This window comes from Monomorium pharaonis, chromosome 7 (assembly GCF_013373865.1).
Source record: "Monomorium pharaonis isolate MP-MQ-018 chromosome 7, ASM1337386v2, whole genome shotgun sequence".
Classification (NCBI taxonomy): domain Eukaryota; kingdom Metazoa; phylum Arthropoda; class Insecta; order Hymenoptera; family Formicidae; genus Monomorium; species Monomorium pharaonis.
This window is the reverse complement of record NC_050473.1, coordinates 21,255,831-21,279,407: the sequence shown is the minus strand read 5'-3', so window position 1 is coordinate 21,279,407 and position 23,577 is coordinate 21,255,831. Positions and strand designations below refer to the sequence as shown.

At 38.9% G+C, this 23,577-nt stretch overlaps 1 protein-coding gene across 1 annotated transcript; it reads left to right on the top strand.

Annotated features, from left to right (window-relative positions):
* The first annotated feature begins 16,794 nt into the window (after positions 1-16,794).
* LOC118646572 lies at positions 16,795-23,306 on the top strand. The gene is made up of 3 exons (XM_036289757.1): positions 16,795-16,984; positions 21,935-22,164; positions 22,302-23,306. The coding sequence occupies exons 1-3, from the start codon at positions 16,795-16,797 to the stop codon at positions 23,304-23,306; spliced, it is 1,425 nt and encodes a 474-aa protein (XP_036145650.1).
* The last annotated feature ends 271 nt before the right edge of the window (positions 23,307-23,577 follow it).

Here is a 23,577-nt window from a genome sequence, read left to right as displayed (position 1 = left end):
GGCCTATTTCTAGGGCGATACGAACTGCTTCCGAGTGCGCTGTTGTAATCTCACGGAAGTTAATTGGGACTTCCGTGAGCGCGCCGGATTCTTGTGCGTCTTTCGAAAGAGGTGCTTCTTGCAACGTCTTTCGAAAGATGCGTGTCGCAATTTTAATAGATATAGTTGTAATCGGCTTACAACACCACAGACTCGACTTGTCTCCGGATAGATGCAATTTTCCATTAATTTGATAGATTTTCGACAGATCTCCAAAAAAAGACTATCATTTCCACTTCTTATACGACTCATAGATATCCATGGAACTCATTTTAGGTACTTTTTGTAGTCGAAAAATCGACCTTTTTTAACATCCTCCTTTGACCACGTTCAAAATAGCCACGTTCGAAACGGCCACATTCGAAATGGCCATGTTCGGAATGGCCATGAAAAATATTGTACTGAGTTCACCCAAGTAATAAATCGCAAGGTGCTCATTACAATGAACTCTTAAGGAATACTTTAATGTGAACTAATTGTGGTTAATTCCTCAAGAATTCTTTATGTATTCATTTTTCTATTTCTGCAAGTATTCTTTAAAATGACTTCTTTATGATTTTTTGTTCATCTCTGTGCTATCTGGGTATGCTGAAACACGGTGCCGAATAAGATTAAGATGAGTATAAACTTGATGCAAACGCAAATGAGACAAGCCGAGGCCGCACTGAATGCCTTACATTGTAAAATTCAAATCTCCGCGAATTGAGCAAATTGAGAGAATACAAGGCAACTTCGTTTGATGAACGAATGTTTTTGACTATGATTCTGCCGCGCTATATCAGATTAATTTAGCACTTGCATGTATTTGCCTTGCATGCTCATGCGGTCTTCAGTCTCTGCTTACCTTATTCTTGTTTATGTATATACATATATATATAAGTTGATATATAGATATTAAATAAATGATATAAATTAAGCTATTATTATTATTAAACTATTTTCCCGTATAAATCCCGATTACCTATTATAATTATCTTGAGTATATCTTATAATTATCCTGCGATATACTCTCAAAGTTTTACTAATCGACAATAATCACAGATATCTTAGGGATAAGATAAAAATATATTTTATTACATTTAACGATATCTTTACGATATCTTCACGTTTTCTTAACTACGGACATTAGTACATCCCAATAATATGCCATGGATATTGAGACGTTTATCAAATATCTTTGAGATATTGCAATATCCTGACAAAATAGCTTGAAGAAATCCCACAAATATTTTGCTGTAAGGGTAGTGTTTTTGACTGGCTTTGGGTTAATCGCTCCGAGAGCGACTAATGATGTCCTAGGGCAATCACAGCTATTCTTTTGAAGAATGGAATAACTGTAATTAGTTGGCTCTAGAAGGAAAAGAAACTGAGATGGGTTAACCCAGCTCGATTTTGTCCAGTCGAAAACGTTATAATTATCTATATGAAAATTTATTGCGAGATCTCAGATAAGGGATAGTGAAAAAAAAATCTTACTTCCACAGTGATTTCATTGACGTCAATTGAGGTTGGGCCATCGAACATGAAATCTTTTATGTGTATATAATGACCATGCTGCATGCACATGTTCTCAAAAATGAAACAACCACGTCCATACGGCTACATATATATATATATATATATATATATATAGGGTGTCTGGTAAAACTTTATGGAACGTTTATGAGCAAGTAAAGCGCATTAAACTGAACAGAAAAGTCTTTTACTGTTTTTCCAATTTCGCAATAGTTAACGAGTTATTGATTTGTAAAGTTTGCTGTATTAGTCCAGCCTATTGGCAAATACAAGCGCACCGGGTGAGCGCGCGGCGAGATGCGGCCGCCCCCGGCATCGATCCTTGAGGTTGTTAGGCGCACGGGAGGAATTGTTTACAACAAGCGACAATGGCGACGCGTAACGCTGGATTCTTCCTTTGAGTTATGGTTTCTAGCTTTTTTTTTAAATAAAAATAATATTTTTTGACGACAAAAAGTATGTGTGTACGCGTACATACATGTGTACAAAAAAATATCAATCTTAATGCTTAAAGAAGCAATTAATAAATTAATTTGTTTTTAATAAATAACGATTATATTTAATAAAAGATATATTTTTTGATGATAGTCTTAAACGTTGTAAATTGTCATTATAAATAAAAAAAACTCATGTGCGCGAAAAAAAATTTATACTTTTTCAAAAAACATTGCAAAATTTTATCGATTAAAATCGAAATAACAACCAAATAAAATTTTTGTTTTGTTTTTATATTTTTAATTAAAAATTAAGCAACTAGCAAATTTATATTTTTATTAAAATTAATCTCTGTGATAAGCTTATAATACACAGAGAAAACTTTATAGTAAAAATTACTATGGTAAGTAGTAAACGCAAACCAAAAAGAAATTATGGAAATTTTTATTATATTTTTCATTAAATTACGATAGTATTTACACCATTTATATGGTATAATTCTCTGAAATTTCTTCTTACAGTTCGTGGTTACCATCGTAAGTAATAAATCATACATAATTTTTCTATGAAATTTTCTCTATGTAGATTTACGAATATATGAAATTATAAAATGTTTGAAAACTTATAAACAATATTTATTTAAGTCAAGAAACTTTTAGTATGTAATATGTATGTTTGTGTGTGTACATACAATCGCGAGCTAAAGAATAATCATTTTCTCCAGGATTAATTTTATTAAAAATATAAATTTTCTAGTTATTTAATTTTTTATTAAGAATATAAAAATAAAACAAAAATTTTATTTGATTGTTATTTCGATTTTAATTGATAAAATTTTGTAATGTTTTTTGAAGAAGTATGAATTCTTTTTTTGAGCATATGAAAACAGTTGTTTTTTAAATTTATAATAACAATTTACAACGTTTAAAACTATCATCAAAAATATATTTTTTATTAAATATAATCGTTATTTATTAAAAACAAATTAATTTAGTAATCGCTTCTTTAAGCATTAAGATTGATATTTTTTGGTACACATGTATGTACATGTACACACATACTTTTTGTCGTCAGAAAATATTATTTTCATTTAAAATAAAGCAAGAAACTACCATAAGTCAAAGAGAGAATCTAGCGTTACCATTGCGTCGCCATTGTCGCCTGTTGTAAACAATTTCTTCCGCACGCCTAGCAACCTCAAAGCTCGAGGCCGGGTGGCAGCCGCATCTCGCCGCGCGCTCACCCGGCGCGTTTGTATTTGCCGATAGGCCTACTAATACAGCAAATTTTACAAATAAATAACTCGTTAACTATTGCGAAAAAGGAAAAACAGTAACGAACTTTTCTGTTCAGTTTAATGCGCATTACCTGCTCGTAAACATTTCATAAAGTTTTACCAAACATCCTATATATACATTACATGTGATAATATTTAATATTAATGATACATACAAGGTGAGTCGTTATAAGGTGTTACAGACTTACATCTTAGAAACAAAACTGTTGTGAGTGACATACTCATACCAGATAAAAATGTGTCAGTAGCATGATGACGTATGTCGGTCAGCTGCATCGATCAATATCGAACCGCCCGAAAATTAACGCGATGCTTCTTAGAGAGCACTTATTGTATAAGCAGAATTTCAGACCACTGACCGAGTTACGCATTAGCGTAATCCTCCTTTTCCTTAACCAGATAATTAAAATTGATGAGTATATAAACCGCTAAAAAAGCAAGGAATGGGTCAGTCGAGCGAAGTACTATGGCACTCTGCCTTGCGGGGTCGCGATCCAACATTGTAATTAAAATCTTGCACCCAAGAGCAATACTAAGATTGCAAAACTCTACAAGTGTTTTTGACCTTTCACCGGATCCCTGGCAGCAATTCCGTCCGTACTCCGGAAATTACGGGGTACAACAAAACATTTTACAGGAAAATGTTTCTGACAAAAATTATTGGGTTCGAAGAGGGATATAAGATAGTGCCATCGGTTTAATTTTGAATAATTGGTTAATGGTCACGTTAAGGTCGCCTATAATTTCTTAAATGGAACATCCTACTTTTTATTACATATTCTTGTTGATTACCTTAAAAGCTTTCCAAAACACTATAAGGTGTTTTTTCGTTAAGTATTTTTCAAATTGTAACCCATACAGCACATTTTTCAGAAAGCTTTCTGAAAGCATACACACGCACACAAAGAGGTGTAGGTAAATCCTTTAATAAAACAGTACGTAATATTCACATTAATAATACGTGGATCGGCATTAGGGCTTTCAATACCCGTATCCCGGGATTCCGCAATACCGTGATTCCGGTTGAATTCGGACTCTTTTTCAATGGCTTAGTTTACATCGTGCATTTGATACGCGTATCAGGTACCATATTCGTATCAAATTCGTACTAAATATTTAGTACGCACGATGTAAACGCTGCCGGATCAATTTGGTACGAGCGTATCAAGTAGGAATATCGTACTAAACTGATACGCGTACCAAGTGATACAAATGTCGATGTAAACGCATAAAACGCATTTTAGAGAGAATTTAGCAATTGAGCATAACCTCAGTGCTAAAATCTAAAAACCGGTGTGAAAATGTCTTAGTAGGAGACATCAACATGAATTAAATTTGTATTATATTTTTCACAGTACGTGCTTAGTACATTCGATGTAAACGCGCCCGTACTAAGGCTTTGGTGCGCACCAAACTTAATACGCGTACTAAGGTTTTGACGATGTAAACTAAGCCAATACCGTTGTTGCCTGACCAATACCGGAATCACAGTATTATATAAAATGTAATAAAGATTCAAATTTACGCGCGTTTCTTCGCCATGTTACTGTGACGTCAACCGATGCAACTAGGGCTGCGTGATTGGTCGTGTTATTCCGTTCTATTGTCAATTTCCGTCTATGGGATTCTAACCTAAAAGCACATCGCATATGCGTTTGGAACGCAACTTAGCCGATATCAACTCCCGTGCCCCCCTCCCCTCCTCCAAGTCCCGTACAGTCGCTTTACGTAGACCAATCAGCTACTCAGTAGTGTCTTGTAAGTGTAACGTTGGGTGTGTACGTGCGACGTTTGGCGCTTCATTTGTTTGTAATTATTTTAGAGTCAAATAACAATGTAAATAAACTATTTTATTTAACAATTATTTATATAAAAATAATAGAAACACTCTAGTTTATCTTAATTTAATGCTTATTTTCATAAATGATAATTAACTATTAGTATATTATTTAACAAAAACCTGAAAATGTGTTAGTATCATAAATCTTAGTAGTCGTTCGTAACATCATTAATATCATTCGTAAAATGTTATATTTTATTTCTTTGAGAGTTAAGTAATGTTTAGGTGAATGCTTTTTTTTAAGTCGACTTCAAAGAACACAATAATAACTTATAAAAAGTTTTTAAAAAAGCGTACTCTTATTAGCATATGGGATAATTTTACAGCAGCTGATGATCGACTAAATGCTAAGCGTAACCTTTGCAAAAAAACCATAAAAACAGGTTCTAAAAACAGGTGAAGGTTCTACTAGTGGATTGCATACTCATATGCGTTCAATACACAATTTATCTTCAAATAATAGTCTGGCTTCTAGTGCGTCTTCTTCATTTAAATTGTCTGGATTAAAAGACGAACCCGTTCAACCCGCATCGAAAAAAACGAAGCTTATAGACTATTATCAAAGTTCTGATTCTATGGAATTAATTGTATCAAGAATGGCAGCCCTAGATGGAATCCTGTTGACTAAATTTTGCACATCTGAAGATTTGCGTCGATTTTTCAAGAAATCGGGCTATAATTTGCCAAGTTCACCGGAAACTATAACCAATATAATAATAAAGCAAAGTGATAATCTTAGAAACCTACTAAAAAAGATGTTCCAAAAACTGAAGATCAGGGAACTCAGATTTACTTTAACTTTCGATGAATATACAGCGACAAACAATAAAAGATTCATGAATCTTCATCAACGTACATAATAAAAATTTAGATCATGATTAATATAAAAACCTCGGACTTGTCAGAATTACAGGATCTATGTCAGCATCTGTGGATATGCAATATCTGAAAGATCGGCTACAGGAATTTAGCATAAATCTCCATGAAGACATTATCGCTTTTACAACGGATGGTGCGAGTGTTATGACCAAAATGGGCAAAAACTTTGAAGGCCATCATCAACTCTGCTTGGCTCACGGCATTCAATTAGCTGTCATAGATGTACTGTACAAGTGCATTCATAAGACGTCTTCCGTTGTTTCTTCAACCTCAACTTCTAAAACTGAAATTGAAATTAATAATAGTGATGATGACAGTGAAAAAGCGATTGAAGAGGATTCCTTTAATTTATTACAACCGATCCTATTAGAGGAACCAGAGTTTATTTATAAAAACCTAATTGAAAAAGTGAGAAAATTGGTTAAACTTTTTCGAAAGTCTCCCACAAAGAACTTATTACAGAGATACATTGTAGAAAAACATAACAAAGAAATGCATTTAATACTCGATTGTAAAACACGATGGAGTAGTATGTCGGATATGATTGGTCGCTTTTTAAAACTGAAGTATTATGTTTTAAAGGTTTTGATAGACTTAAAATTAGAATTTTCTCTTGATGAACAAGAAATGCGAATTCTTAATGATATTTACCATAGCCTTGCTGTAGTCAAAGCAACAGTATTGGCACTTTGTAAACGAGATGCTAACTTGCTGACAGTTGACGTTGCTCTGAAATTTATGTTAAAAAGATTAGACGAATGGGCTACTGATTTAAGTGAGAATCTTACAACGGCACTTAGAAAACGCATAAAAGAGCGGCGTCTTTTAATACCAGGAGTTTTACAATATTTACATGATTCTAAAGCTTTTTACAATGACCACGATGATGACGACACTTTCAAAAAGCCAACATGTGACAAAATCCATCAAATAATTATATCTTTAATTTCTTGATCAAAATATGAAAATATTAATTTAAAACCTACATCATCTCGAACAAAAAGCAACGAAAAAGTATCGATTTCATTGATTGGTGATTCAAACAGTGAAAATGAAGAAATATCAATAAAGAGCTAGAAAAAAAAAAATTTTAATGTATATCTTTAAATCAGAATGCTTCTTCGAAATCACAAAATACTGATCTCGATTCAATTATAACAGTGGAAATGTGTGTGTATGACAATGCTGGGGGAGGTCGTGAAGTATTTTTAACAGCAGCGTACGAATATTTATTGTCTGTTCAGCCCACAAGTGTAGAGGCAGAGAGGGCATTTTCTTCAGTTGGTTACTTATGTAATCGGCTAAGAAGCTCTCTTTCAGATAATTCATTAAATGCTTTATCATTCTTGAGATCCCAGGTTCAAAATGAAAAGAAGTGGGACTAATTTTGTCATATTTATAAGAATATTTTCTTTATTTTCTTAAATTGTATATAATTAATATATAAATTATCTTACTAATAATTAATATAGGCAAGCAATCTTAATTGATACGATGTGTATGTGCAATACATAACAATTTTTATTTTAAATATTTTTGTGATAAACGAACGTTTATTTATTATAAAACTTGTTCAGTTTGAACTAAAATAATTTTAAGAATAAGATTAGTAAGAAAAGCAGGAAATTATACCTGCCTGTGATAATTAATTACGTATAAGACTGTTTCATTTGTTGTCAGATTCGAAATAATTTAATGTTTTTTTGTATTTTTAATAGTAATAAAAAATACTAAAAAACTTTAATTATGATAATGAAAAATTAAAGACTAATTGGTAAAAAATACGTATTTAGTTTTATTTAATTAACATCTCAATTTAGGCACCCTTCCAATACCGGAATTCCGGAATCCCGATATTGGAACAGACTAAATCCGGTATTAATACCGATATTCAAAAAATCCGATATTTAAAAGCCCTAATCGGCATCGTAAAATTTACGTGAATATTCGAATGGACATCCGCTCGAACATGGTACTAGAATCTATGTGGATGCGATCATAGATCGACGTAGAAATTACTAGAACTACCACGTAAAAATTTTATGAATTATATGAACAATTTTATGAAAAATTTTATGAAAAATTACGTAAAAATTTTATGAACTATAACCAGTATCCACGTTCAGTCCGAAGGGTAACTCATACACACAATTTTTAGGTTGCGTTCCGTACTATGTACACAAAGCGACAGCTATATGAGAGTGAGCGAGAAGGTAATAAGAGTGAGCGAGACAACAATAAGAGAGCTTGAAGCGCGAACGAGACAGTAATAGAAATGAGCGAGATAAAAATACAAGACGAAAAGGGGGGGAAAGTCTCGAGCAGGCCTGCTCGGTTTAGAAGTGGGGGTATAGGCATACGTAGAAAAGAACAAACGTAGACATTGAAAAGGGACGGACGATGTAACATGCATGATGTAAGAAGAAAGGTGTGCTCCCACCGTGAACTAATTTTCGTTCAATTCTGCGCCTTCCGAAACGCCGCCATATTAGAACTTTTGTTTACATTTTGCTACACGATTTTTACATCAAAAATTATTCAAAATGCCGAATTGTTCAATAAAATCGTGCTCTAATTGGAATGGAAACACAAAGAGTAAACATATTAAATATTTTTATTTCCCCAAAAACGAGGATCTGCGAGAACAATGGATCGACGCATGTGGAGTTGAAAAAGTTAACCTTAAAAATGGTAAGTTATAGAAAAATTTGAAAACAATATTTAAAACATTTTTTTAATAATATTAATTAAAATGACTAATTACTAAAAACATGCCTCCTCAAGATCCTTCTATCTGGATTGGTCATATTTCTAAAGGCCAATTGATATATCCTTCTGAAAATTTACTAAACGCAGCAAATATTTTAGAAAAGGTTTTCAATGAATTTCATAAAGATTTTTTATCCGATGAAGACTTAATTTTCACAAAAGTAGCACTTAAAATAAAAGAAAAGATACCTGAAAATTGTTAACTTCCATGGAAAGTTCTATTATGTCTTGTCAGAACAAGAACTTATATTAGACTCAGAGAATTAAACAAAAATAGAAAACAATCTTATGCACAAATTAGAATTGCTGCTAGGTCAGCAAAAAATCAAAAATTTTATACATAGATATTTTTGTTTATTTGAAAAGCTTTTTTAAATAAAAAAATGTTTAAAAATAATTTCTTTTACATTTCTTTAAATAACCTATCCTTGAGAATTTTCCTTATTTAATTTGCAATTCTATGTTTCTTTATTACTAAATTTATTTGTTTACTTAAAATTCAAAGTTAAGTTTATGCCAAAAAATTTTAATTCAATATTTTTTTCAACTTTTAGTAAATTGAGTTTTAAATAGACGAAATCTCGCGGATTGATGCTATTGATTGATTTCTCAATATGGCGTTGTTTAGGAAGTGTTTGTGATTGGCCGTGCGCGGTAGCACACCTTTCTTCTTACATCATGGTAACATCTATTTCCTTCTCTTTCACACGCAGGCGTGTGTAAGAGAGAAGGAAATACCTGTTATATCGTACGTAAGCCTTACCCCCACTCCTGAAATTTGGGACAATCCTCGGTCTAGATATACTATGTCTATGGTCTCGAGCCTCGAGTCGTTCGAGCTTCGAGTCTCCTTCTCGTGCTGTGATTCTTATCTCGCTCGTTTCTATTCCTGTTTTGCTCGCTCTTTAGACTCTGTTGTCGTCTCGCTCGCTTTCATTACTTTCTCGCTCATTCTCATGTAATTATCGCGTTACTCTCCGCTCACTCTTATGACCATATTTACAGACCGACGATTATAAATTTGTACTATTAAATTATTTATTACACTTATTGTATATAAATTGTATATTATATCCCCGATAGGAAGATTTTGCAAACATTGCACAATAATGGCATTAAAGATTGTGCTAAGATGATTCGTCATAACGCAACAGTTATGTCAGAATATAATTCTTAAATAATATTTGTTACAGATTAGACAAATATTGAAATATAAATATTTTGCAATTATTTCAGCATTTAAAATTATTACATTATAATCTTCACAATATTTTCACAATATAATGCAGCAATAATAATGTGCAATATTTACAGCATTTAATCTTCAATATTTAATTCAAAATTAATACCAAAAGGTAATACACAATGAATTTAACAAATATCGCTTATTTACTAGACATTTAATATAAAGATTAAAAAAAGAGACACTTTGTCTGACGGATTAGTTGCGTCCGTTGGAGAGTTAAGTATCTCATTGATAGTAATAGCGGTCAGAAACTCTTAAATCATTTCTACATTATAATGCACAAATATTGAAACATACAATATTACACATTCCATGTTTCAATATTTGTGCATCATAATTTAGAAATAATTGGGGAATAATTTGAGTCTTTTGTGCACAATTATATTTCTAAATGTTTTAAACATGTTACGACTGAAATTTTTTTCTCAATTATTGCACAATTTATTTCTAAATTTAATTTTGCAAATGTGTTGTTAAAATGATTCGCCATATCGCTACTGTTACAACATATCATTTCAAAATTTAATTGCGCAAACATTTATTAATGTTTTATAAAAGGTTAATGTTTCTACATCTATTTTCTCAACTATGCCCTCATATGATGGATTATAAATCTTTTACAATTCTTTTGTCATATAATTTTATAAATCTTTTCCTATCGGGGATATAATTATATAGTTATTTAATTATATCATATAATTATACAGTTATTTAATTATACCATTACCTGTCACATAAATTTCAAAATTTCTTTTGTTTATTGTTTTTTATAACAATCAACCCTGTCATAAATTTCAAAATTCCTTTTTATTGTTTATCTGTAACTAATGATCCTGTCATAAATTTCAAAATTTTATTTATTTATTGTTTTTTTTGTAAAAAATGACCCTGTCATAAATTAAAAAATTTCTTTTGTTTATTGTTTTTCTGTAACAAATAACCCTGTCATAAATTTTAAAATTTCAGGCTGCTAGATTTTATAAACATTAAAAAATATTTTTAAAAAATAAAAAAAACATACAATATAACATTCGGATACTGTAGTCTGTGTTTAATATTATATCTGAAAAATTTCTTTAATACAATTAAACGTGTAGCAACATGTTAAGGGGACCGTCTACATTAGAGGGTAAAAAAAATCGATTTTTTTTCTTGCTTAAATCGATAGTATTTTATCCGTAGAACATGCTCCTGAAATCCCAAGTATAGATTCAAATTGTATTAGGCCGAAATGAGTGAAAATTCCTAACGGTCTTTGAAAAGGTACATTGCCTGCTCGGAAAGAATTACTTGAGAGGTGTTTAGGTGGGTATACACAAAATGCCAATGAAAGTTTTAATGCGACGATTTGGCAACTGGCCCCAAAACACTTCTGTTGCGGCCGCAAATTATTGAAATTGCTGCCTACATAACTGCTGGAATTTTTAATGAAGGCTATTTGTTGGTTCTAAGAATCATTGTCCATGTCATGCATGGAAATAATTATTGGACCAGTATGCAGAGATGTTGCGGATAGAATAAACGAAAATCACACGATTAGCTAAAATCGTCGTAGCAGATCTGTTGCGCAGGAAACGCGTACTTACGACAAACAATAGCTGTTGGAGAAGAATGAATTGTATGAGGACACTGAGAACATTTATATGGAGCAGGGATAGTAGATTAATCGAAAAGTACGGATGAACAATCATTAGCAAACTTTTATCAACCTTTTTCTTTGATTGGAAACTTTAAACGCGTTTTTTTCGAAACCACTTTTTTCGAAACTGCGTATATGATTAAAAAAAAATTAATCGACGGATCCACTTCTTTTTTTTTAATTAAAAGTTATTAAATTATCTTCTGTGTGAACCTAAAATATAAATTAAAAGTCATGTAAAAAAAAAGTTATTTTTAAAAAAAGTCAAAAATTTTTTACAAAAAATCAATTTTTTTTTTCAAAATGCTATTTTTATAAATTTTTTGTAATAAATGTACGGCTTTCTTAGGTGCACTTAGAAGTTATACTCATAAACTTTACAAAAAACTTTGGTTTTTTTCCTTTTAGTCGATTCTACTGGATGTTATCGTGTACGCAATGTGGAAGGAATTTTTTAAGGCAGTTGTGCATTTTTGCTTACAACTTATAATTAAATAAATAAAATTTTATAATAAAAATTGTTTTGAGTATCTAAAGACATGCACAATAAGTGAAAAAAATCACAAAAAGATCCATTGCTTAGTTCCATTAGAAAAAAATTATGAATAAGTGCTTAATTATGGCCTCCTAATGTAGACGGCCTCTTAAAGCTCAATAGGACTTTTTCCCTTCTAAAATTCTTTTAAAAAAATCACGTGACTTTACAAATAGCATAAGTATATATAGATGAGACTCTTAGAGCATCCCTTAGACGTTTTCAGTCAGTTTTCGAATCAGTTTGCCCGAAAGCTTGTGTGTGTAGTTTTTTTTATAAGCGATTTTAAGAACAATTCAGTTTTTTTCGCAAAATGGAAAATTTCGAATGAATGGAACGCGAACTTCTAGAACAAGCAAAGGAGTCACCACATTGAGTGAATTTTTTACTTGGTTGCAGCAATGTGAGAAGTGTATCAAACAACTTGAAGAACGCAATCATACCAAGCGTCCTCGGCTTGCCATTGGACAGAGACAATCTTTGGTGGCAAGAATCGCTCGACTCGCGGGTGAAAAAACGCACCTGCAAAGACGTTTTATGCACGTTGGCGGCAATTACGTGAGCACTAGTGACGATAGTAACAACGCGAGACTTAAGTGGCGTGAAATAGATACTGCATTCGAGAGCCGTATCTTAACCGGTGCAGTAATTAACGTGCGTCACATCGAATCTCGTCATTTTTTAGAAGATGCTAAAGACATCGTGCTTGAGCGAGTGCGGGAGGCAATAGACATACACAGTAGTGTAAAAGTGAACATCGCGTTCAATGGTGAATTTGTAGCAGGGGATAAACGTGCCAACAAGAGTGTGAATACAAAAAATTATGCATTCTTCCAATTATCAGATTTGAATGAATGGTATGAGCTGTACGTTATCGAGCCCATGTTAGCGTTGCTCGAAGAATTTCAAGAACGCGATAGTGGGTGGGCGGTGTCGCGTATACTAAATTTAACTGTTAATATAAATAAGTACAATTCTATGCGTGCAGGATGCCGTTTTACATTACCACAGCCTATTATGGTGAAAAAGCGATAATCAACGTGCAATCTGAAGACAATGCATGCTTCGCATGGTCGCTGGTAGCCGTTCTACATCCTGCAGAAAGACATAGTGATAGAGTGTCGTCGTACCCTCATTGAAGTACTGGAACAGTGGGAGGCGTACCGTAGCGCGACACATTATTATATCTGTGATAAGCCGTTCGCATTAGATGATACGCGAGTGCGCGATCATTGTCACATAACCGGTAGATATCGAGGTCCCGCGCATTCAAATTGTAACCTAAGTTATAAAAATTCGTATTACATTCCAGTAGTTTTTCACAATTTATCAGGCTACAATTCACATTTTATAATAAAAGAAATAGCAACCGTGTTCGAAGGTGGCATCAATCTGCTACTAATAACAAAAGAAAAGTACATTTCTTTTACCAAAATTGTTGAAGATACCATCGAAAAAGACTCGCAAAAATACATGCAGTTACGCGATTCATAGCATAAATTCATACAGATTCCTTAATACCAGTCTCGATAACATAAATTCATACAAATCCCTTAATACCAGTTTTGATAAATTAACGTCATATCTTAATAATGACAAATTAAAAATTGTACAGTCTGAATTTGCAAATTTATCTGACGAAAAATTTAGTTTATTAACTCAAAAGGGTGTATTTCGAGTACGTGGATTGCATGGACAAGCTGCAGAACACGTGTTTACCGCCGCGCGAATTGTTTTTCAGTTCCTTGACCGGTGATACGGTATCCGAGAGCGATTATGCGCATGCCGAGAAGGTTTGGAAGCGATTTCCCATCCATACCTTGGGTAAATACAGCGATTTATATTTAAAAACAGATGTTTTATTATTAGCAGATATTTTTGAAAATTTTCGCGACACGTGTATCAAAAGTTACGGTCTTGATCCCACACATTATTACACATTACCAGGTTACACGTGTGACGCCATACTGAAACATACACGTGTCAAATTTGAACTACTCACGGATATCAATATGGTATTATTTATCGAACGCGGTATACGCGGTGGTCAGTCAATGTACAGGTAGATATGCGCGAGCCAATAACAAGTACATGCAGTCGTACGACTTATTGAAACCGTCGTCGTACTTGATGTACTTTGATGTTAATAATTTGTATAGATGGATAATGTGTCAACCTTTGCCTTACGCTAAATTTCAATCGAGGATGTCTCAAATTTTGATGTAAATGCAATCGCTGTGGATTCGCCTACGGGTTACATTCTCGAGGTCGATTTCGAGTATCCAGAACATCTTCACGACGCTCACGCCGATTTATCCTTCTGCCCAACGCGCGACAAACCGTCCGGTACGCGGGAAGATAAACTACTTGCAACTGTTTACGATAAGAAGCGTTACATTGTCCATTATCGTAACCTACAGTAATGCATGCGCCACGGTTTTCACGTAACACACCATATATTACAATTTACTCAATCTGCATGATTCCGCGAGTACATAGAATTAAATACACGTTTTCGAGCCCTCGCGACAAACGACTTTGAAAAAAATGTATACAAACTAATGAACAACGCAGTATTTAGTAAAACAAGGGAAAATGTACGCAATCACGTTGACGTAAATCTTTTGACGAAATGGGAGAGACGATATGGCGCGGAGGCAATGATCGCAAGACCTAATTTTCACAGTAGAAACGTATTTTTAGAGAATTTAATCGCCGTTGAACTGCGTAATCTCGAGGTGAAATTCAACAAACCGATCTATGTAGGAATGTGTATGGTATACTCGACATTTCGAAAATCTGTTATGACGTGGCGCGTATGACCGCGCACGTCACAAGGCCGTAAGTCCGACCAAGGGGGGCCTGCTTCTCGCCGAGCCGAAGGGGAAGCGACCTTATTGTGCTTTTTAACTTTCGCGTTACCGTCTTTTCATATTATTTTGTTAAGTTTTATTAGAAACAAGGCGCCGAGTGAGTGCTCAATCTAAAATTATACCGAAGACGGAAGAGGAGCAGCCGTCGAAGGAGTTTTGTCGCGAGCCGACAGTGGACAGGACATCTCGCAGGGAGTTTCCCAGCCGAGCTGTGCGTCGGACCCCGTTGCGAGTTGCCGTACCTGAACTACAAGGATACCGACCCCGCAAGGATACAGCGTTATCGAAAGACGATCCTCGAGGTGAATAACGCCGAGGGCACGCCACCAAAATCGGCTCGGTCGCGGCCTGGCCAGCCGGACCAGCCGAAGCTAAGGAGCACGAGAGATCTCGCATTCGAAAATCGACACGCTCTGATTTCGGAAAATTCCGAGGGATAAAGCGGCGCTGCGATGGATCGAGAATCCTGCGAGGCGGACGGATCTATCTATTGGAAATTGAAGCGCGCACGGGCCTGCGCGGAGACTCGATCCGGCTGGCGTGGGACCGGGGTTCCTCACTGTTTCGGCGGGCCGTGCTTTGATGCGTATCGACGAGGACCTGCTCTGGCTAACTCATCCCGGTGGACCAGGAATTCTGTTGTAAGGCCATTACTCGGCAGCCTTCAAGAATTGCGTAAGATTCGGTTAAGGTGGTCGACTCTCGTGCGAATCCGGATAAAGAATACCGTTTCTTTTCGTGTTACCGGTAATTCGGAGTCCGCTACCGTGGTTGTTGTTGCTTTTGCATTTGAGAAACTCGAAATAAAGAGTAAAGTCTCGTTGCCGCATGAGAGATCGGAATGGAGAGAATATCGATTAATTAAGTACGTCCCTCTCGAACAAAGCCGGCACCGACAGTCACTTTTAGTTAAAAGTAATTATTAATTGCTATCGTTTATTGTATTGTAACGTTTATTGTTATCGCGATTATTGTTTCCGGGAAGTAAAGTATTTGTTGTTGTTTGAGCGAAGAGCTTCGTCAGCCTCTCGCCTCGTCTAATAGATTTTTTTTAAGTTTCTGCATTTTCTCTGTTCGTGGATTCTTGTTTCCGTTTCAATCGCGTCAATCTGTGAATCTATCTGGTTCCGCTAATTTGAGCAATGTCAATTATTTTCGCTTGTTACTGTACTCGTTAGTTATTCGAAAAATATATTTTATCAGTGTTATTCATTTAAAAATTGTGTACCGATTCTATTCTGCGACCTGCCTCGATCCGAAATCTCCACACCTTCCTCTTATTTAAGTACCACGCCCCTCTACCACTTCGGGTAAAGAGCTACCGGCTTCGTAACGCTTTTTCTTTGGCTACCGAATTATTATAAAGTATTGTGTGGCGCGGAGATCCGGGCCTGGCGCCCAAAAATATAATATTTCGAAGATACCGTTTTTCGCGAGTTACTGATACCGTTGAGGGAGCATTTTCAAGCTCCCTTTTGGAGATATCGTTTTTGTAAGCTACCGATTTCATTGAGAAAGCGTTACCAGTTAATCTTTATACCGATTAATTGATTGTAGTCCTTTTGGACCTGGCGGTTCCCGAAGGAAATCTACGTCGCACTGTTTGTATGAATTTCACCCCGAGTACATGCTACCGCTGTATCGCGACAAATGTAAAGTAATGTATACCGACACCAACAGTCTTGTATACCACGTCAAGTGCGAGAATATTTATGAAAATATGAAACATGATTGCAAGATTCGACACAAGCGGTTATCTGATCGGCAATGCATACAGTCTGCCTCTCGAAAATAAAAAAATGCCGGGTCTAATAAAGGATGAAAACAACGATGCGATAATGACCGAGTTTGTTGGACTCAGGGCGAAAATATATGTGATGAGGGTGGACGAGAAGAAGGATACCAAAAAGGCTAAAGGTATGAAGAGCATCGTCGTCGCGCAAACTATAACGTTCGACGATTACATACGCTGTCTCCGCGAAAAGATTAAACTGACATACCACCAGTGGTGCATAAGATCTAACTTGTACGAAGTACACAGTATCCGAAAGGAAAATTGCCCTCCGTACGACAACGAGAGGCTTTTATTTGCGCACAGTACAATTGGACACGTTGCAATTGCCCATCGTGCTATTAGACACAAAACGTTGCACACCGTTCAATTGCGCACAGTTCGTTTGGACACAGTTTGATTGCGCACCGTTCAATTGCACACTATTCAATTGCACACCATTCAATTGCACCCTGTTCAATTGCACACCATTTAAGTCGCAAACTCATGTGGTGCAGTGAATGCTTTACATACACACACACATACACATACACACACACACACGCGCGCGCGGAGGATGCAAGGGGGTCCTTCAACCCCCCCCCCTCTTGCACTAACCCCGTCCAAGTCGCTAACCTATGTACACATTGCAAACGGGAGCGTCCCAGGTGCGCACAGTAATAAACGGACACAGCAAGCTGAGTGAAACGGACACAGTAACAAACGGACACAGACCAAACAGACACAGTAATAAACTGACGCAGTAACAAACGGATACAGTAACAAACGGACACAGACCAAATGCACACAGAGCGAAACGGACACAGTGCGAAACGGACACAGTAACAAACGGACACAGACCAAATGCGCACAGAGCGAAACGGACACAGACCAAATGCGCACGGACCAAATGCACACGGACCAAATGCGCACACTGCACATGCGCACACTGCACGTGCGCACGGACCAAATACAATCCATGTACATTACAAGCAGAGTAAAGTTCACATAAGTTAGCGACTTGGACGGGGTGGGTGCGGGAGGGGGGCCAAAGGCCCCCCTTGTACCCCCCCGTGTGTGTGTATGTGTGTGTGTGTGTGTGCGTGCAAAGCATTTACTGCATCACATGGGTTTGCGACTTTCCGTGTATGCATTTGGTCTGTGCGCATGTGCAGTGTGCGCATTTGGTCTGTGTCCGTTTCGCACTGTGTCCGTTTTGCTCTGTGCGCATTTGGTCTGTGTCCGTTTGTTACTGTGTCCGTTTCGCACTGTGTCCGTTTATTACTGTGTCCGTTTGGTCTGTGTCCGTTTGTTACTGTGTCCGTTTCACTCAGCTTGTTGTGTCCGTTTATTACTGTGCGCATCTGGGACTCACTCTTGCAAACGCAGCCATAATGTATGAATATTTAATATGCGTGATTAAACGATGTACAATTGAACGGTGTGCAACTGAACGGTGTGCAACTGAACGGTACGCAATTGAACGGTGCGCAATGTTTCGTGTTTAATAGCATGGTGGGCAATTGCAACGTGTCCAATTGTACTGTGCGCCATTGAACCTCTCCCTACGACAACAAGTGATATCTCGTACCAGATTCGACCAAGACGTTTCCGTGGAGACATCGGCGGATATCTTTATAATATAAATAAATAAATGTGTATATATATATTGTGACGTGACGTTTTCGTCAGTTACAAGGGCCGGATGGCCCGACCGGGAAAGGTCATTTGGGGCCGCTCATTACCCCGAGGGGGGGGAGCGGCCTCTCCTTTTCTCAGTAATATCTTTTTAGTTAATAAGACACTAGGTATCCGCCAAGCGGGAGACGCGATCCGCGGGAGAAGTAGTGTGCCATGATGACCTTTTGTAATTAATGGAGCAGCCGTCGAGGGAGTATCAGTAAGAAGCTTAGACGACGGAACGGCGGGGCCCCGGGCAGCCGGAGGACAGCGAGTCAGAGCAAGTATTTACGTACAGTACCGAGGTACGTAAGGAAAGTCGTGGGACAAACACTGCCGCTATATTCTATTGTAGAGAGAGGAGCAGCAGTCCGGTGCAGCCTGAGACGACGCCGGGGAGGGAGCGTGCGCCCTTATACCCGACAACCAGGGTGGAGAAAACCCCAGCCGGAGCGGTCGTCACGGCCTCGAGGAGTAAGCCGGACGGGGCCTGATCAACCTCGAGCTGGTCCAGCAGCAGCCGATGCGGCAAAAAAGGACATCGAGGCGTGCAATCCGCATCCTTCGAATTGCGCGGCGTCACGACCAGAGGCGCCCTCGGACGCTAAGATCTTATAGGACTGGCGGAAGACCCCCCATCGACTAGCGATCGGTGTGCGCGGATCGAAGCGCGATTGATGGGCGGGCCGCTGCCGGCGTCCGCGGCGCCCCCGATCGCTCACGGTTCGTCACTGTTCGGCGAGACGACACAGAGAGCGGTTCCACGGTCCTTGACGACGTCACCGTACCTGTAAGGTCACCACTTCGACCACGCGGTAAGGACGGAGATGGCCGGCCCGGCATTTCGTGAGAAATCATTTAATAATTACCCTACCGAACGTTCGGTGGGCGGATTGATAATAACCGGGATATACCGAGGTGAGAATCACCGTGTAGCAGGGCCGTGTCTCCGTCTCGTATATAATAATAATAATTTCGCCTATTGTCTCCTTCCTCGGGGATTGTGTCGAGCCGACAGTCGAGTTGTAGAGAAAATAAAGTATAGCGACGGGATAGGGCGTAGAGTCATATTACCGGGATTCACTTGCTGCATACCGAGAGTGCGAGTTATGTACGCGTTACCGAGACGAACTTCCATAGGAGAAAATACCTACGAGGAAGACGCACATCCCGTCGAAGCCTATCTCGTCTGTTGTCATAGCCGCGTGTTGTTAAACTTAGTGTGTAGCCTATAGAGTGTAGCTTTCGAGATGTTGTAAATTCCAAGTCGAGTACGATACAGTCATACAAGACAGTCGTGTCGAATGACTAACTTGTATTCGTCGTATAAAGTTGTTGCTACCTTATTTCCAATATACGATTTTTAATTTTATTAATTCTACTTAGTTTTCAATGCGAGACCTCTCTTCTCTTATTCCGCGTACCGAGAAGAACCTCGCCCCTCTGCCACTTCGTGTAGAAACGGGCTAGCAGGCATTCGGCCGTCGTGCGAAATACCGAGAGTTTTGCGACTTTTATGCGGCGCGGATTCCGCGCCTGGCGCCCAACTTATAGTACAGAGAGTCCCGAGCACGACGAAGTTGTAGACGCGAAGAAAAAGTAACGTCGCAAATTTGACGCCCAACGTGGAGCCCACGATATAACGAAAGAATAGGAGAGAGAGATCGCAGTACTGTCGTCTCGAATATTCGTATCGCATTTTTGCATTTGCATGTGTTCTTTCGTGTTTGTCCCATTATATTATCTTTTCTCTCTTTTACTATTTTTGCCTATCTGGAAAATTTTCTGTTATTATATATTTGTGTTCCCGATTTATTAAATATTATTATTGACGGTCTAATTATTATTGTTGTCCCGAGTATAAGTGAAGTATGGTGCGTGGAATTTAGTATGCCATCGCGCGTGACCTTGCGTGATAGGAGCGTGTACTGAGAGATCGAGGCGAGTGCTTCATACGCATACCGAGGGACCGCGCGCGCGCGCGCGCCGGTTCGCGAGCGTAAACAATGCGCCTCGCGCCGCGTGCTATGGTCTGTTCGTCGTAAGTGAATGCCGCTGTACGACTTTACTATCACGCTTGTTTTGGGGTATCGGATCTATTATTTTTCGTGCGATGTGCCAATTATTGATTTAGGGAGCGTGTTTCGTGATAGAATTGTTTTGCGTTTATTTTCCCCGTCCCGCGTGACAGCCTCGTGAAGCTCGGATTTCTGCATAGATGTTTATGATTTTCGCGACGTACGTTCCCGCTACTGACTCAACAGGAGAGTTGTGATAATTCCCGTCAGGGCCTATTTGTGTTGTGACTTTTGTGATATTTATTGAGATGGCCTCGGACGGGAAGTCGTTAGGATTTTAATTATACACTGAGTATTATTATTGTTGAGTGAGCGGAACGTATACCCAAAATAACGAGATACCGAGCTTGCTGTGGGTTCGAGTGGAGCTTGATACTGAGATATTCGTGTGATCCCTGTCATTCGCGTGCTTCGTGATGGCGCAACAGCCACCCCCTTGGAGTTGGATAGATACGCTTAGTACCAAGGAGATATGGCAGAAATTAGAGGAGAGGGGGAGTCCACTAAGGAAATCCACCCCACCCTTAAGCAGAGATTAATCCAATATGAGGCTCTGCAGGCCGGGGAGGAGCCCCCTCACACCCCCGAGTTATCCGCAGGAGAATCGAGCGAGGAGGAGGGAAAATTCGAAGGCGTGCTGCAGGAGACTTCGCGGCGTCTTCCGTCGACTCAACCCCCTCCGCGCGTGGAGCTGACGGTCCCGTCTCCCTTCGAACAGCTGCGGGTAGAGTTAGCAGTCCTGCCCCCCCCCCCTCCCCGCGAGCGACCACGCGTGGAGCGGGCGACTCCGTTTCCGCGCGATACGCCGCGGCGAACGTACAATCCCGCTACCAAAGTTTACAACATTATGAGAAAGTGGAATTTAAATTTTACGGGAGCCAAAGGTAGTGACGCGGAGGCGTTTTTAATACGGATAGAGGAGAGACGCGCGCTAATCCCCGTAGAGGACGAAGACATATTTAAGTGTCTGCCCTTCTTCCTGAGCGGCATCACGCTATACTGGTACCGAGCGAATCGGGCCCATTGGCGTACGTGGGGGGAATTCGAGAGCGCGTGGCGTACCCGATTCGGGGACCCGGATTTTCAATTCGCATTGCGCGATGAAATCATGCGGCGAACGCAGGGGGCGGCCGAACCGGTGGCCGACTTCCTTACGTGCATTCAGGCTTTATTTGATAGGTTGAACCCCCGTGGCATTTACAAGAACAATTAAATTACGCGCATCGAAATATGCTACCGCGGTTGCAGGTGGCGGTGCCGCGCGATAAGATCTATGATTTTTGTTTTAGAAAGCCACGCGAGTGGAATGTAGTTATAATGCCGCGGAAAATTATTGAGCCCCACCCAATCCCGAAAGTTCTATCTTCCCGGAGTTAGCATATAGGCCCCCTCGCGGGAATTCTAAGGCGACTCCTGCAGTAACCGCCACGGGGTTGGACGTACCGAGAAAGAAGGGGAAAAGTAGTTCAGGGGAGGGCGACGCGAAGCGGAACGGTAAAAAGAAAAACGGCAGCAGCGGAGGCATCCGCTACCACTACGGCGAGTGCAAATGCGGCCGCATTCGTCGCGTAAGTGCACCGAGTGCGTCCCGCAAATCAAAAATTCGCTGCTGGAATTGCGGGAAGCAAGGGCACCTTTCTAGAGAATGCGAGGAATCTCGAAAGATTCATTGTTATCGTTGCGGGAAGTAAAATTTTACGGTTAGAACGTGCTCTACGTGGTCGCAAAACGGGCGCGAGAGTCGGTAGGACGGACCCTATCGACTCCAAGCAATTCGGACGATGTCCGCGAGTCAGGATACTCGATACCGAGTACTGCGCATTCGTATGTCACCTTGGAGAGCGTTGAGATTCCCCCTTTGCGATACTTTACAATTTGTGTTAGAGATAGACGAATAAGCGCTTTAGTGGATTCGGGTTCGAGCCGTACGCTGTTCGGGAGGGAAGGCATCGATATTATTAAAGAGTTAGGCTTACCGAGTTTGCGAGACCGAGGAGCCCAGATTCAGATGGCGAATGGGCAGATCGTTTCCGTGGGGGAGACCGTGATGGTACCATTAAAATTGAAAAACATCACGTATACCCTGCCGGTGGGTTTACTACCAAAACTAGCTGTACCTTGCATTATCGGAATGGACTTTCTACGAAGGTTTCGCGTTTGCTTAGATTTTACCGCCTCAGAGTGGCATTTTGCGGGGAGCCTCGCGGAGCGATATCCTTTTAGTGCGGAGAGCGATACCGAGAGAGTGTGTAGCGGCCTACCCGAGCTTACCGAGACTCAGCAGAGTGCCCTTAAAAATTTTTTTAAACAGACAGTACCGACGCCTACCGAGACTCCTGAGGTGACGCCCCTCGCGGAACATCGAATTGACGTGGGATCACACCCGCCGATTAGGCAGCGATGTTACGTAGTGTCGCCTCGCGTACAGGAAGCTATACGCGAGGAAGTCGATAAGATGTTAGCCAGCGGGATAATAGAGCCTTCGTTTAGCGAATGGTCGAACCCCATCGTTATGGTGAAAAAGCCTAACGAAAAGTATAGGTTTTGTTTGGATTTTCGTAAAGTAAATGGCATTTATAAAAAGGATGCATACCTCCTACCTAATATGAACAGTATTCTCGATAAGTTACGTTCGGCCAAATACATCTCTACTATAGATTTGTGTCAAGTTGTGTTACTTCCAAATCCCTCTGGCAAAAGACAGTCGTGAAATTACCGCTTTTAGCCAGAGAAGGGCTTATATCATTTTACTCGAATGCCATATGGCCTAACCGGAGCCCCAGCCACGTTCCAGCGGCTTTTAGATAGATTAATAGGACCGGAAATGGAACCCTTCGCATTTGCCTATTTAGATGATATAGTTATTGCCACGCCGATTTTCGAAAAACACTTAGAATGGTTAGGACGCGTTTTAGCGAAAATCTCGTCAGCAGGCTTTACCGTTAATACCGAGTGGACCCGGAGAAAACTCGCCCTGTTTT

Bases quoted from the DNA above. Each gene is read 5' to 3' on its own strand.
- LOC118646572 (XM_036289757.1), top strand. From the start codon at position 16,795: ATGATTGCAAGATTCGACACAAGCGGTTATCTGATCGGCAATGCATAC. The intron at 16,985-21,934 runs GTATGAAGAGCA...AAAATTATTGAG, and splicing joins GGATACCAAAAAGGCTAAAG to CCCCACCCAATCCCGAAAGT. The intron at 22,165-22,301 runs GTAAGTGCACCG...TTTTACGGTTAG, and splicing joins AATGCGGCCGCATTCGTCGC to AACGTGCTCTACGTGGTCGC.